The following is a 14529-nucleotide window of genomic DNA, read 5'->3' on the forward strand; positions in this document are numbered from 1 at the left end:
GTGTCTATAGAGTGTGAGGCACAGAGAGAGTTTGCTTGGCTGGATTATAGAGTGTAGAAGAGTATGTAGCATCCAATAAGACTGGAAAGAGAAGCTGGAGCCAGGTCTGAAGTGTTTTGAAAATGAATTTGAGCCTGGGAAGTAAATAATAATGAGGGGAAGGCAGAAAAGAAGAATAGATGGCATTTGCATAGTGTCTGAGGCCTGCAAAATATTTTCCCTGCATTATCTCATATAACAATGACAACTTGGGGTAGTACTGGGTTGCAGAAGGCTTTGAATGTCATACAGTGGAATTATTGAGAAGAACTAGGAAACCACTAAAGGTTTTGAGCAGAGAAGAGGAGGGAGGGAAGAGAGAGAGAGGGAAAGGGGAGGAGAGGAGAAGAGAGGAGAGGAGAAGAGAAGGGAACTATAACTCCCCAAGGGCCTCATTCCTCCTCAGCTCAGGCCTTCTCTCTTAGGGCCAAGTGGAGGCTCTCTGGGTCTCAACTTTCTCATCAGTCAAATGGAGAGGGATTTGCTGTTTCCAGGCCCTGACCTGGACTCTATGGGGATATGAATGAGGAAGTCATGATATCTACCTTCATAGGCTCTCGATCTAGTAAGGAAGACCAGCCACATACAGATAATGGCAATGAAGATCACCAAGCTGGGCAGGGAAAAGGCCATGGAAGAAGGGAGTGAAGGGGTGTCGACAGGTGCATTGTGGGAGCTCAAAGGAGCAAAAGAGGAACAAGGAGAATTCCTAGGGGGCTTCCTAGAGGAGGTGGCACATGAGCTAGTTCTGGAAAGAAAAAGAGGGTAATACTTAGGAAACTTAACAGGACAAAGATTCAGAGGCAAGAGATGCAACTGAAAGTTCAAGGAGCAGCATTTAGCCCGGTTTGAAATACTGAGTTCCTAAAGGGACAAGTTAGGAGATTCACACAATTGTCCAGCCAAGAGGTGATGAGGGACTGAGCTGGAAATCCAGAGGTGAGCATCACAGAAGTTCCAAGGTGAAAGAGACCCCAGAAGATAATACCCTTCCAGCGCATCCAAAGGAGTAGTACAAATTGTCTTATTTGAACACTAAGGTTAGGCACTTCCTTGGTGGGGAGTAAGGTAAGGGATAATGACTTGATAGGAGGCAAGTCATGCCCCCCCAGAACAGCTGTTGTGTAACCTCCAGGCCCACCCACCGATTCAGCTCCAGAACTGGCCCCAAAGCTGATACATAAAGGCCTGGGGGGCTGGCCATGGGATGTAGTGGGACTGGGGCCCAGACCAGACAGCTGATAGACAACGTCAAGGGCCAAAGACAGCAGATGCCCAAGGTTCTATGGTTGTGAGGTCAGGACAAGACATATAAGACCCAGACAGATGGCTAGTGCATAACTTCTGAGGGGGGCAGATCCAGACAGACCCTGACAGGCAGACCCATGACTGATAAAACCAGATACATGAGGTTCTAAGGGATGTGCCAGGGCTGGGTCAGAACAAGACAGAAGCAGCCTAAGGCAGCCCACAGGCTGATAATTAAGTTCTAAGGGTTGGACAGGGTCACACTGAGACTCAGACTGACAACTGGGGTTGATCCTTACTGGTAAACATCAAAGGGGGAGGGAGGTGGTGAGAGTCAGGCCCCATTCCTGATACATGTACTGATACACCACAGATACATCCCATTCTAAGGGGTGGAGCCAGACCCATAGGACTCATGTTGATACATATTAATACATCACATTCTAAGGGGGGGAGATGTGACAGACAACCCCCCTCCATGACTGATACATATGATACATCACCTACATCGTGGATACATCATGATAGATATGGATACATCATCTAAGTGTGCAATGTTTGATACATAATCAAGTCCTGTTCTAAGGGGTGGGGTCAGACCTGCAGATCCCATGCTGATACATACTGATACATTTCGTTCTAAGGGGGCGGGGCGACAGACACCACCCATTCCACAGCTGATACATAGGGATACATCGCATTCCAAGGTTCCAAAGATTGATACATAATGACAAGTCCAAGGAGCGCAGTCAGACCCTCAGAGCCCAGCTTGATACATACCGATACATCACATTCGGGGGGGGCGTATCTTTCACCCCTCCGCGGATTCACATATGAATTCATCGAATTCTAAGGGTCCAATGGCTGATACATAATGACACGTCCTGCTTTAAGGGGTGAGGTCAGGCCGCGGATACATCACCATCCAAGAGGGCCCAGACGGGAGGGGGCGGGGTGGGCGGCTACAGGCGGACGTTCCCAGTTCTGCGGGGCGGGGGCAGACTCTCAGACCCCCAAATATTACTGCCCGTTGATACACCCCATGCTGAGGGCCCCATGGCTGACACATTGATACACGCTGTTCCAAGAAGGCCTGGCCGACGGGGTCAGCCAACCTTCAGACATTGCTAGTCCCAAGGAGAAGGACCGGCCCCACGAGGGGGTGGTGCGGCGGGATGTCCCCCTTGTCCGAAGGGGCCGCCAGCGCGCCGCGGCCCCGCCCCCTGCGGGCGCTGCCCGTGACCTCTTACCCCGGGCGCGCGGCGGCAGCGGTGGTCACATGACGAGGGCCAACATGGCCGCCGCCGCTGCTGGGAGCTGAGGCGGCGCCGCCGCCGGGCAGCCGCGGGGAATCCGCCCGCATCGGCGGCCTCGGGGCCGGGCGGGGGCCGGGGCGGTGGCGCGGGGGCCGGGGGCGGCTATGCCGAGGGTCCGGAGCCGCGGGCGCAGCGGGGCGGCCGGAGTGGGCGGCGGCAGGAGGGAGGAAGTAGGTTTGTTGACACGGGCCGGGCCTGGGGGGAGGGGCGGGGGCGGCCCCGGGGAGGGAGAGGGGACAGGGGAGGGGAGGGGGCCTCGCTTGCAGGCGCCCTACCGCACCTCACCCCACCTCACCGTGCTCCTCTCCTTCCCTCCGCTCTCCGCTGCCGCCTCCGCCGCGCCGCCTGCCCGGATTTCCCCTCAGACCTTCCTGAGAGTGAGAGCCAACCGGCAGACCCGGCTGAATGGTGAGTCCGGATCCGAGAGCCCTCCCCTGCCCTGGGCATCCACCGAAACTGCACGACAGTCACTGATACACGGGGACGGTGGGATTGGGTGACGGAAGGCACTTGGAGAGCTTCAGAGGCAAAATAAGCTCATTTTACAGATGGGGAAACTGAGGCTCAGAGCCCTTAGCACCTCACATCTACAGCCAGAAGAGACCTTAGAGGTTATCTAGTCCTATTCTCTCATTTCACAGAAGAGGAAATTGAGGCCCACGTAAGTGCAGGGACTGGTCCAAGGTCACCCGGGTACTACATAACAGCCAGGATGTCTACTTAAATCTTTTGCCTCTAAATCCCCTTCCCTGAAGGTGCAGAGCTAAGAGCCAGACCTTCCCTCTGATCCTCCTTTCAGGAGCCTTCCCACTTCCCCTGGGGCAAGAAGAAGGAGCCATAGCACATTTTGGGGACCACCTCCAAGCAGGCCACAGCTGCTCCCCCTTGGGGTGCTGGAGTTGGGTACAGACACTTGTGGTTCCCCACTCCCCAAAATTCTAGAATCCCCTCACCCCAGGCCTCTGACACAGGCAGTAGGGAGAGGCCCAAGGCAGCCTGGCCATGACCCCCAGCTTCAGCCAGACCTCCTGCGGTGGAGGCAGAGAAGGAGAGTTCACCCTGCTCCTTTTTTTTTGTCTTAGCCCGGGCAGTCTCAGGAGCCCCAGCTGGTAACCAGCCCTTCCCTTACTCTAGGCTCCAGGCCAGGGAAGACCTGAGTTGAAATCTCGTCTCTGCCCTAGAGTGACCCAAGGGAGGCCCTTCCCCTCTTAGTGGCTGAAGTAGCCCTTAAGACTCATCACTTGAGGAAAGTTGCTCACTGGGCATCCCTTTGCACACCAGTGACATCATGAATCCAAGTTAAAAAACAAAATACACTGGGTGCTGCCAGCTATAAACGAAGCTGTCCTTACCCTCCCAGAGCTTACAGTCTCCCCATGGAACAAGGGGCGTATGTGTGTAAAGTAAACAAAATGTCCACAAGGTGGTTTCAAGGAGCTGGATGAAAGTTGTGCCTGAGCCAGACTATGAAGGGAGCTGGGGGTGCCAGGTGGCGAAAGTCAGTCAAGTCTACAAACATTGATTAAGCACCTACTAAGTGCCAGGTACTGAGCTAAGCACTAGAGATGCAAAGAAAGGTAAAAATCAAGCCCTGATCTTCCAGAGCTCTAGTCTAATGGGAAAACAGCATGCTACTGCTGTGTACTTCTGTGTGTCCACAGGGACAGGCTCCCAGGGAAGGTGTTAGCATTAAGAGGGATTAGGAAGGGCTTCTTGCAGAAGGTGGGGTTTCAGCTGAGAGGAGGCACCGCCAGGGAAGATGCCTGGAGTTAGGAGATGGTGTGGCCTGTGCAAGCAACAGCCAGGCCCAGTGTCATTGGAACAGAGTGAGGGGAAGGGGGGATGCTTTAAGAAGACTGGTGGGAAGAGCTTTGAAAGCCAAAGAGAAGATCTTGTATTGATCCCAGAGGTAATAGGGAGCCACGGAAGTTTATGGAGGGGGTGGGAAGGGACACGGTCAGACCTGCCCTTTAGGAAGATCACTTTGACAGCTGAGAGGAGGATAAATTGGAGTGGGGAGGCATGAAGCGAGCAGACCCAACAGCAGCTATTGCAGCACTCAGAGCATGATGTGATGAGCACCTGCACAGAGTGGTGGCAGCCATGGAGGAGAGAAGGGTGTGTATTCGAGAGTTGTCATAGAAGTGAAATCAGCAGGCCTTGGCAACAGATGTGGGCAGGGGGGAGAAATAGTGAGGAGTCCAGGACAATGCTGAGGTTGTAAGCCTGGGAAGATTAGTGGTACCCCCCCATCCCCAGCAATAAGGAAATTACAGAGTGGGGGGGAGTTTGAGTTCCCTTTGGGACATGTTGAGCTGGAAATGTCTGTGGAACATCTAATTCAAAATGTCTAATAAGCAGTTGGAGATGTGAGACTGAAACTTAGGTTAAGGGCAGCTAGGTGGCGCAGTGGATAGAACTCTGGCCTTGGAGTCAGGAGGACCTGAGTTCAAATGCACCTCAGATACTTGACATTTACTAGCTGTGTGACCCTGGGCAAGTCACTTAACCCTGATTGCCTCACCAAAAAGCAAAAACAAAACAAAAGACATTAGGGCTGGACAAATAAACCTGAGATCACTTCCATAGAGTTGATAGGTAAAATTGTGGGCACTGAAGAGAGCACCTAGTGAGATAGAGAACATGGATTGTTCCAGGCCAGAGTCTTGGGGGACCCCCAAGAGAAGGGGCTTGACCTAGAGGAGAATCCGTCAGCTGGGTAGGAGAGAGCTGTGGCAGGGAAGCCTGGAGAGAGGAGAGCAGGAAGGAAGAGCAGGTGCTGGCCAGTGTCAGGGGCTGCAGCAGTCAGTCAGAAAGCACAAGGATGGAGAAAAGGCCGTTGGATGTGGGGAAGGCATGTTGGAGTCCGGGCAAAGGCCTCGGGGCACAAGACAGAATGTTGAAGAATAGCACGTGGTCAGTTTGGCCGGAATGTGGGACACGTGAGGGGAAGAAACAGCAAAGCCAAGTGGAAAGATAGACTGGAACCACCAGGGGAGGGAAGTCATTGAAGCTTCTTGAGTGAAAGTGAACTGGTAGGACATTGCCCCCAGGCAAGCCTCAGCTGTTGGCCCTCCAGCTGCAGGGAGTCCATAGGACTCGTCTGCACACACCTCCACCTAGGAAGAGGACCAGAGGACTGAGGAAAGATTTAGAGTCAGGTCTAATAGCCTCAATTTACAGACAAGGAAACAGAGGCCCACAGAGATGAAGGGATTTGCCCCAAATCCCATAGGGAATAAATAGCAAAGTCCTTACCCTCCAGTTCTAAAGCCAGTGCATTTTCCACTCCCGAGGAGTCCCTTTATCCCTCCTGGTATCATGATGCAGGTCATGGGCAAGAGCCCTAAGGCTGGCCTGCGGCTGCCAGCATCACCCACCCAAATATATCACCTCTAGGGCAGAGGAATTGGGAATCCTTCCCTTCTGGTGTCCTGACACCCATCACCACAGGGCAGGCCCTTTTGCCCCTCCAGCTGGTGTGCCCTGGTTTTTTACTAGCTGCTTTCCCTGCAGTCCATCCTCATGGAGCTATCTCCAGCCAGGACCCCAGGCTTATCCAGGGGAGCCCCAGAGTGAGAGGCAGAACAAGATTGGGAAGAACAGAGCCACTCTCTCCCTGGCCACCTCGGTTTTTCCATCTGTGAAAGCTGTGGGAGTGATCGCTAGAATGCCTTCTTTCTCCAGAGCCACTGCCCTGTGCCCAGCTGTCCCCCACATCTTCTCTGCCCCAAGTCTTGCCCAAAGCCAAGTGTCTGTTGGCAGTTTCATCCCAGGCCATGATGGCTTTGGGATGAGGCTCCTGGCTTGAGGTTGGCAGCCCACTGGCCCCAGTGCTGAGCTCAGAAAGGAATGGCACCTTTCTGCCCAGTCTCAGACACTTGAAAAGATGGCCCACAGAAGCTCTCTGGGAGCTCGACCTTCTTGACTTCTCCCAACATCACTGTGTGCTCAGTGCTTCTTTTGCCCAAACCACCTCTTTGGGCACCTTTGGCCACATGCCAGATGAGCAGGGCGATTCTTGAGTCCCATGGACTGTAATGTCCAGCCCTCTGGCCCTCAAGATCACAAGAGCTGTTAACGTCACAGGGTTTCTCTGGAGGTCAAGATTCAGGGCTCAGTGGCTTCCTGACTGTGAGGGAAGGAGCCCAGAATTTGGAATTAGGTGTGTGATTATAGGCAAGTCAGTGCATCACTCAGTGCCTCAGTTTCCTTATCTGTCAAATGAGGTTAAACCAGGAATCTCTAAGGTCCCTTGCAGCTCCAGCATTGGGGAGAATGAGATAAGTTCTTTCTTCCTGCAGAGTGGTGAAGCTCCCTGGGCTCCCTGGGCCTGGAAGCTCTGGCAAGGGAGGAGAAGGGAATGGGAGTCTCCTCTAGCATCTCAGCCTCTTGGCCTTGGCTGGTACCTTACAGGGGAGAGGGGAGAATGGGGCTGCCCTTTTTCCTGGGCAGGTGTTATACATTACATGGTCTCTTCTGCCCCAGACTCCCATCAGGCCCAGTCCCTGGGGTGCTGGCAGGGATTGCAGGGCAGTGGAAAGAGTGGGGGCTTAGAGTACCCAGGATGTACCTTGGTCATTCATTATTTTTGTGACCTTGGGCAAGTCCTCTCAGCCCCCGCAAGCCTCAGTGACAGCCAGAAGCACTTCTAGGGCTTGGGGTGGGGAAACATCTGAGAGCGTGGATGGCCTGGCTAGGCCTGGCTTTTGGAGCTTCCCACAGCTGGGTTGGCCAACAGGTAGCCTGGACTAGGAAGAACATTCACCGTGCATCTGCCATCCTGGGGGTGTCCCTGGGGAAGGCTCAGGCTGTGTGGGAGGGGGTCTGTCTGCTCTGTGAAGTGGGAGTTGGACAGGATGCACCCAGGCCCCACCAGAGCTGCTGCTCTGGGGCTAACCCCAGTAGGGGCTTCGGTTGCCATGGGTGCCGAGGTGGGCCTCTCCAGCCTGCCTGGGCCAGAGGGTCCAGGTGGGAAGGGGTTAAGTGTGTTCCTCCCCTCCCAGTAGCTCAGCCCTCAGTAATAGGGAAGGCAGGCAGGCTGGGATGGTGGCTCTCCAAGGGTCCTCTGACAGCCTAATCATCATTATTAATGCTAATAAACATTAGTGAACTCCTCACCTCCCAGCAGAAGGTTGAAATAATCGTTGAAGAGCCTGGCTCCCCAGGAAGCTGTCAGTAGAGAGGCTGAAAAGAAAGCAGGCCAGGGTGGGGTTTGGGAGAGAGAGCCCCCCAGCAACACCCCCCCCCAAGTGCTGCCCATGCCTTCTGGAATTCTGAAGCTCTGGGGCTTGGCAAGCAGGACAAAGGGAGGGATCAGTGAACTAATTAGAAATGATAGGTCTTTCAGCATTAATTAGCTCTGCTCACTGGCCCACAGCCCTGCCTCAGAGGCCACTCCCTCCCTTCCTCCATGATTGGAAGTGATGGTGCTCTGGGGAGCACAGAACTCCCAAGATGCACCTGGGCTACAGCTAGAAACCTTCTACAGAAGTGAGTGACTTTGAGCAGTCTCTAAGACCCTTTGGCCTCAGTCTATTCCTCTGTAAAATGGGGTTGCTTTTAGTAGAGACAGCGCAGTACAGTGGGAGGACCACTAGACTTGGTTAGAATCACAAGACCCAGGTATGAATCCTTCCTTGACCTTAGGCAAGTCACTTAAAAGTCTCCCAGGGCCTCAGTTTCTTCATCCATAAAATGGGGGTAATAATGTTTGTGGGCAAACATTTCATAAACCATTGCCCTTCTCTCAGTCTCTAGGGGAAAGTATTGAACTGTATGAATTCTTAGGCCAGATAGGAACAAACTTCAGTCAGCAGCTTGCCCACTGTGTGCCCAGACAGCCCAATGCATGGCACACCATAGCACTCCAGCACCTTTCACTCCTGGGTGTGGGTTCCACTCCCAGCTCCTGGGGCGCAGAGCCCCTAGATAGCAGCCACTGTCTGCCTAGGTGGGCAGAGGGAGACCAGGCCTCTCTCAGCCTAGCTCCCTGAAGAGCCTTGAGCCTCCCCTGCAGAGAGTTGGGAGGGGGGGGAGGCTGCAGAAGGTAGATATGGAGAAAGGCAGAGAACCAGTTCTCTCAGGCCTCAGCTGGGTGGGCTTCCATGCAGGGTCACTGGGGACCGCATCATCAACCTTGTGGTTGGTTTTTCTGTGTAGCTCGAATTGGGAAGATGAAGCGTCGGAAGCAGGATGAAGGCCAGGTATGTCCCCTGTGCAGCCGCCCCCTGGCAGGATCGGAGCCCGAGATGAGTAGGCATGTGGAGCAATGCCTTTCCCAGGTAGAGGTGCCACGGCCTCCCCCACTCCCTCTCCCCCTCCCCCCACCCCTTTGCCCAGACCTGGATGTCCTGGAGGGGCAGGGCTGCTGCCCAGTGGCATGCCTCAGGGCCTGGGGGGAGGGAGAAGGGAGAGCTGGCCCTGCTGGGCAGCCTTCCTGGGGAAGCCAGGAGCTCCATGGGCCCCAGCTGCCTGCTCTGCCTCCCCAGAGGGAAGGCTCCTGCGTGGCCGAGGACGACTCTGTGGACATCGAGACTGAGAACAGCACCCGCTTCGAAGAGTATGAGTGGTGTGGGCAGAAGAGGATACGAGCTACCACCCTCCTGGAGGGCGGCTTCCGAGGTAAGGGCCTCTGAGGGGGCTGGAGGTGCACTTTGAGCATATTAACAGTCTTGGCCGGCAGTGGGGGAGGAGTGACGACAGGAAGCGGGTTGATCAGCCCCGGTGATGCATCGAAGGTGACAGCTCAGGCGGCTTAGCGCCCACATCAAATATTAAAGGGACGGTTATGCATTTATCACTCCATCCCTTTTAAGGTTGATAAATGAGAATCTGGCAACCCACTGCACACCTCCAGCGCTTCAGGCCCTCAGGGCTCCGAGACAAACACATTTTATGTTTCCCTCCTTCTCCTTGTTCTCACTGTCAGGGAAATCAGTTATAGAGGAAGGAGTGAGTTATGGCAAAATTTGACCTCCCGTGAGCTTTATTGGTGAATGTAATTTTAGCTCCAAGCCTAGCCCCTCTCCCTGCGCGCCCTCAGCCTGACCTAGGAAGGAGCTAAGCCACACAGCTTCCTCTCCCCTTATAGCCCCCAGGTCATCTCAGGGTGCAGAAGACCCTAGGATGAGACCCCAAGGGGAGCAGTTGATATCATTATGACCCTGGCAGAGATCTTGGGCCTGTCTGTGGTGATTTCTTGATTTAGGGGACAGGGTCCCCATAATTGAAGCAGCACTGACTTGGAGACCAAGGCTGAGCCTTCTCGGCCATCTCCGGGGGCAGAACCAGTCCTTGGAGACTAGGATCTGTTGTCAGCCACGTTGGGACTGCTGCCTCCTCGAGGCCCGAGGGGGAGGCTCATTCCCCTCCCGCCTTTGTCCACCTACTTCCCACCTGTTATGGAAAGCCATGGGGGAATAGTGCTCTGTGGAATGGGCGGGGCTTGGTGTACCCCAGGGGAGTGGCATGCCAGGGAAGGTCCAGCCCCAGGGTAAGCAGGTTGTGTTAGGAGAGGCGAGCTGTCTCCCAAGGGGGGTGGGCCCCCATGGATCCTCATCCCTGTGGAGGAAGGGTCTGGCACAAAGCAGAATTGGGATTTCCAGAAGCTAGATGAGAATTCTGAGTGCATCTGGTCAGTGAGGGAGGCCATCTGCTTCCCAGCTCCCTCCAACTCTGTCAGAGACCACTGCCTCATCTGTGTTGCCCTCTAACCCTAGCAGTGGGGAGGCCAGGAAGGTGCTGGACCAGGCATTCTTTCTCCCCCTGGCTGAGAAATGGGTCAGGTCTGGTCAAGGGTCTTGTCTTAGTCTCTTGTTGAGGTTACTACCCATGCTGCAGATGGCAGACTGAGGCACTAAGCCGAGAAGCTGGTACAGTGGGATCGTAGGATCATAAAGGCCTTAAGAGGTCATCAAAGCTTTGTTTGATGATGGAGAAACTGAGGCACAGAGATGCTTAGTGACTTGCCTGGGTTCACACAGCTAGAAATTGTCTGAGGAGAGATTTAAACCCAAGACTTCCTGACTCCAAGGCTAGTACATTCTCTCTTGTCACCCCACTGGAGAAGGGATGATACTGTGGAAAGGCCAGGCCCCAACCCTATACCTTAAATGCTGTGTGACCTTGGACAGTCTGTTTCCCCTCAGTAGATCTCAGATCTTGGCCTGGGTATTCTTGGAGGCTTTTCCAGAGCCCAGCCCCCACTACGCAGAGCAGCTCTTGGGGTTCCGTAGATCTTCTCGCAGGCATGTTGGCACAGGCGGGGGGGGGGGAAGGAGGAGTCGCAGGATATAGCCTCCCATCTACAAGGGACAAGCGGCTGCTCTTGCCCTGGGGAGTTGGAATTCTGGCATCATCCTCTCCCTTGGAGTGCTGTGGACACCTCGCCATGCCAGGACACCTCCTACATGGCACGCTTTGAGGTGGTTTTAAAAATACAAACTAGCTGCGCATTTCTGGCCCCAGATGTTTACTCCTTAAGGTTCTCCCTTTAAAGAATTCCTGGGGGGGGGGCTAAAGAGGGGCTGTTCTTTGAAAGATTCAGCAAACGCGCCTGGCTGTGTGTGAGACTTGAAAGGCGGGGGCTCCTTTATCTACAGAGAAGCGCGCCCGCTTCCCCCGATAGAAGCTGCTGTCATCTCTTAACCAGCTTAGTGCAGTCAGAAGGCAAGCCTACTTGAAACACTGTTTTACACAAGGATCAATAGCAGGACACAAAACCAGTGGTGAGGAAGCAGGCGAGGGGGGAGCCCAGAGGGCTCTCTGAGGCCAGCCTGATAGCACCAGGCCACGGGGGAGGCTTCTGAGGCCCCACCAGAGCCTGAGCGGCCATGGCCCATGAAAGGGTTGCCTCCAAGGGCCGGCCGCTGCAGAGACGGGTGCTCCAGGGGGCCCCGGGCGTGGTCCTAGGGGGTGGAGGGCCACGCTCATGTCAGGGCATCGATCACCCCTCCATGAGCCGAGCCTCGAGCCTTGGGTTGGGAGCCCGGGCTGGCGGCCGCGTGCGTAATGTGATTGAAAGGCAGTTAAAATGGCGGTGACCTTTTCAGGAGGAATTAGATTGCCTGCCAAGACCGGTTAGAGGGAGTGATAACGCCAGCTTGAGGACGCTGTCCAGCAGACTTGAGAGAGAGAGCCGCAGACAGGGACAGAGGACAGCATGGGAGAATCAGGGATCAGTTCTTGCTCCGTGCTCATCCTCTCTTCCCCCCACCCCTCCCCTCTGGGAGCTCCTCTTTTTGAGCCCGTCAGTTGTGTTGAAAGCCATCTGCTGCCATGGGAGCAGCAAGTCTTCAGGGCAGAGGGAGGCCTGGGAGAGGCAGCAGTCGCCAGTGCAGCCTGACGGAGCCGTGAGCCACACAGGGCCTGGTCTGAGGAGCCACAGAGACTCCAAGCGAATAGAGAAAGCTCTCCTTGGGCCCCACCTGATGAGGAGGGCATGTGTTGGAATCGTGGGGTGCCAGCCCAGGAGAGTGGTAATCACAGGAAAAGCTGGTGTCTGGCCTTGGGGCCAGCAGGTGTTCCCTCCTACCACATCCCTGCCATCATAGGGGCTGGGAGGGCTAGTGAGGGGGAGGTTTTGTAGGTGCTGTCACTGAAACCAAGGGCAATTTTGTACGGTGCAGTAAAATGCATCAAGGCCTGAGGCTCAGCCACAGACTCCCTGGGTGACCTTGGGCGAGTTCCTTCCGCACTCTGTGCCTCAGTTTCCTCCTCTATACAGTGAGGGGGCTAGACTCCATGGGGGTGTAGCAGGACCCATCAGAACCTCCTTTCTGGGAGTGTCCCCTTAGCTGCCTGGCCCTGTTTCTGAGGCTGAGGCAGAGAGGGTGAAATCCAGAAGGGTCTTGTCTCTTGTTGGGAGGTGGGGTCAGGGACCTGGGCTCATGCGACTGCAGCCTGCCTGTCCACCATGCTCCCTGACAGTTAAGGTCACACCAAAGAGAGAGGAGATGGGCCGACCCCATTTCAATACAGAGTTGGCCTTCACGCCTGGTACCAGAGCAGTGAGATGGAGAAATCTCCCAAGAGACAGGCCAGGAAATGGAAGGGACCTGCCGAGGATCCCGAGTCCTCTCAGCCAATGAATTGTGAAGCCTATACTTAGCCCTGTCACCATGCTGGGCAGAAAAGGAAAGAAGGAGTCTGTCTGGAAATAGAGCCAGCTTGGGCAGCTTTCAACCATCTTCTCACTGCACCCTGGAAATGGCCCCTCGGAGGGCCTGGCTTCTCAGGGGAGGGGTGTGTGTCCCTGGCTCCTGCCCGAAGGCCTCATTCACCTTTCGTTCGAGGACAACAGGAAGTCAAGGCTACTCTGGGCTCATCCAGGGAAAGGCTGGTGGAGACAGATGGTCTATCAAGCCTGAGGCCTGAGCCCGGGGGGAGGGGTCCTGATGGCATGGCACCTGCCTTCTCTGGGGCAGCAGGGGCAGCCTGGCTCCCCACCCTCCAGCCCATGTGGCAGAGGCCACGGTGGCCTCCCCTGCTGTCTGGCACAGGAGGTGGCAGGTGTCGGAAGCAGCTAGCATCTGCCTTTGTTGTCAGTGCTAAGGAGTGGCTTGGGGATTGGGAGGAGGAGGTGTGTTCTTCCAGTAGGACACGGCCGTTGCCAGCCCTCCCGCCTTCTGGCCCCAGTGTGGAGTGTGGGTTCACACTGCTGGAGTGACACAGTTGTCGAGTCAGGGACAGTGAAGGAAGCAGGGGCTGGGGGATCGGTGGGCTTGGACGTCGCCGCCTGCCGTGTCTCTTCTGACGTGCGCCAGCAAGTGAGGCAGTGAAACGCATTATCGAGTGGTGCCCGGAAAGTGGCTAACTGCGTTTGACACACGCCAACTCCCTGCCTCCACACTGGATAATTGCATTGTCAACTGCTCAGCCAAGTGGCAGGTGACAGACACTGCCGGCCGATTGATTGTCCCGGCATCGCCCAGGCCGGCTCCGAGGACTGTCAGGCCCCAATCGATGGCGTTTACACAAGCCACCACAGCGGCATCGGTAACTAATTTCAGCTGGAAACTCATCTGCAACAGACACCCCAGCCCACCTCATCCCCTGCCATCCCATCCTGTCCTCCAGCAGCGCGCGCGCGCGCACACACACACACACACACACACACACACACACACACACACCCAGGGGAGGGCGGGGGCCGCTCCTTCTGGCCCTCCCCCTGCTTGTGTTTGGTGCCGCAGGTGAGGAAATCAATGGGGGCTTTTTTGTGGTCTCAGATTCCAGGACTTTACCTTGCCCAGCTCACACACATCTCTGGTTTCTCAATCAATGTGCTGATCAATTGATTAAATTAACACTGACTTTCTTCTTACTGGCCCAGGAACAAAATGAGTTTGGAGGAGAGGGGATTACTTTATGAAATATAGACCTTATCATCATTTCAGCGCCCACCGACCCTCTCCTAGCTCACTGCTCATTTGCAGGTCTTGCCACGGGCCAGGGTTGAGCCCGGCTCCTGAGCGTCCCAGCTAAGGCTGCTCCAACTGGGGGTTCTCCTACCTCTCAGTGTCAGGGAGGAGGAGCCCCAGAGCACCTGACCAGGCTAAGCTCAGCAAAGAGAGCTTCCCTTGCTTACAGAAGTCAGCAAGCAGCTCCTGCCTCCTTTGACTGTTGGAGCATCTGAGGACCAGAGGTGGGGAAGACACCCTTCAGTGCCCCAAGGAGTAGTCCATGGGCTAAGTGTAGCAAACCTTTCCTGGAGCCTGGGGGAGGGGCTTACCTTGGCCCATCTCTCCTTAGTGGGCCAGAGGTTGGGGGCAGAGCTTCCTTGCAGCCCCTCAGAGTCCACAGCAGGGCTGTCTTGCCTGCAAATGCTACTTTGGGATGTTTCAACAGCTGAGGGTAAAAAGAAGATTCGTGGCCTTTCCAGGCCAGGGGGCCTTCTGGGGATCCGCATAAAATGACTTTATGA

General features: G+C 55.2%; 1 protein-coding gene across 4 annotated transcripts in view; it reads left to right on the top strand.

Annotated features, from left to right (window-relative positions):
• Nucleotides 1-14529, top strand: part of RNF220 (ring finger protein 220) — a 252301-nt gene that overhangs the window by 223059 nt on the left and 14713 nt on the right. For 2 of the 4 annotated variants that reach the window (XM_020987553.2, XM_020987556.1), the window contains 3 exons: nt 2969-3011; nt 8766-8887; nt 9095-9227. In XM_020987553.2, coding sequence (XP_020843212.1) covers nt 2969-3011; nt 8766-8887; nt 9095-9227 — 298 coding nt within the window. Of the gene's footprint in view, nt 1-2666; nt 2774-2968; nt 3012-8765; nt 8888-9094; nt 9228-14529 lie in introns of those variants that run through there. The other 2 variants (XM_078156600.1, XM_020987555.2) reach the window with 2 other exon arrangements.

This window comes from Phascolarctos cinereus, unplaced genomic scaffold (genome assembly GCF_003287225.1).
Source record: "Phascolarctos cinereus isolate Bilbo 61053 unplaced genomic scaffold, phaCin_HiC Scaffold_5;HRSCAF=322, whole genome shotgun sequence".
Classification (NCBI taxonomy): Eukaryota; Metazoa; Chordata; class Mammalia; order Diprotodontia; family Phascolarctidae; genus Phascolarctos; species Phascolarctos cinereus.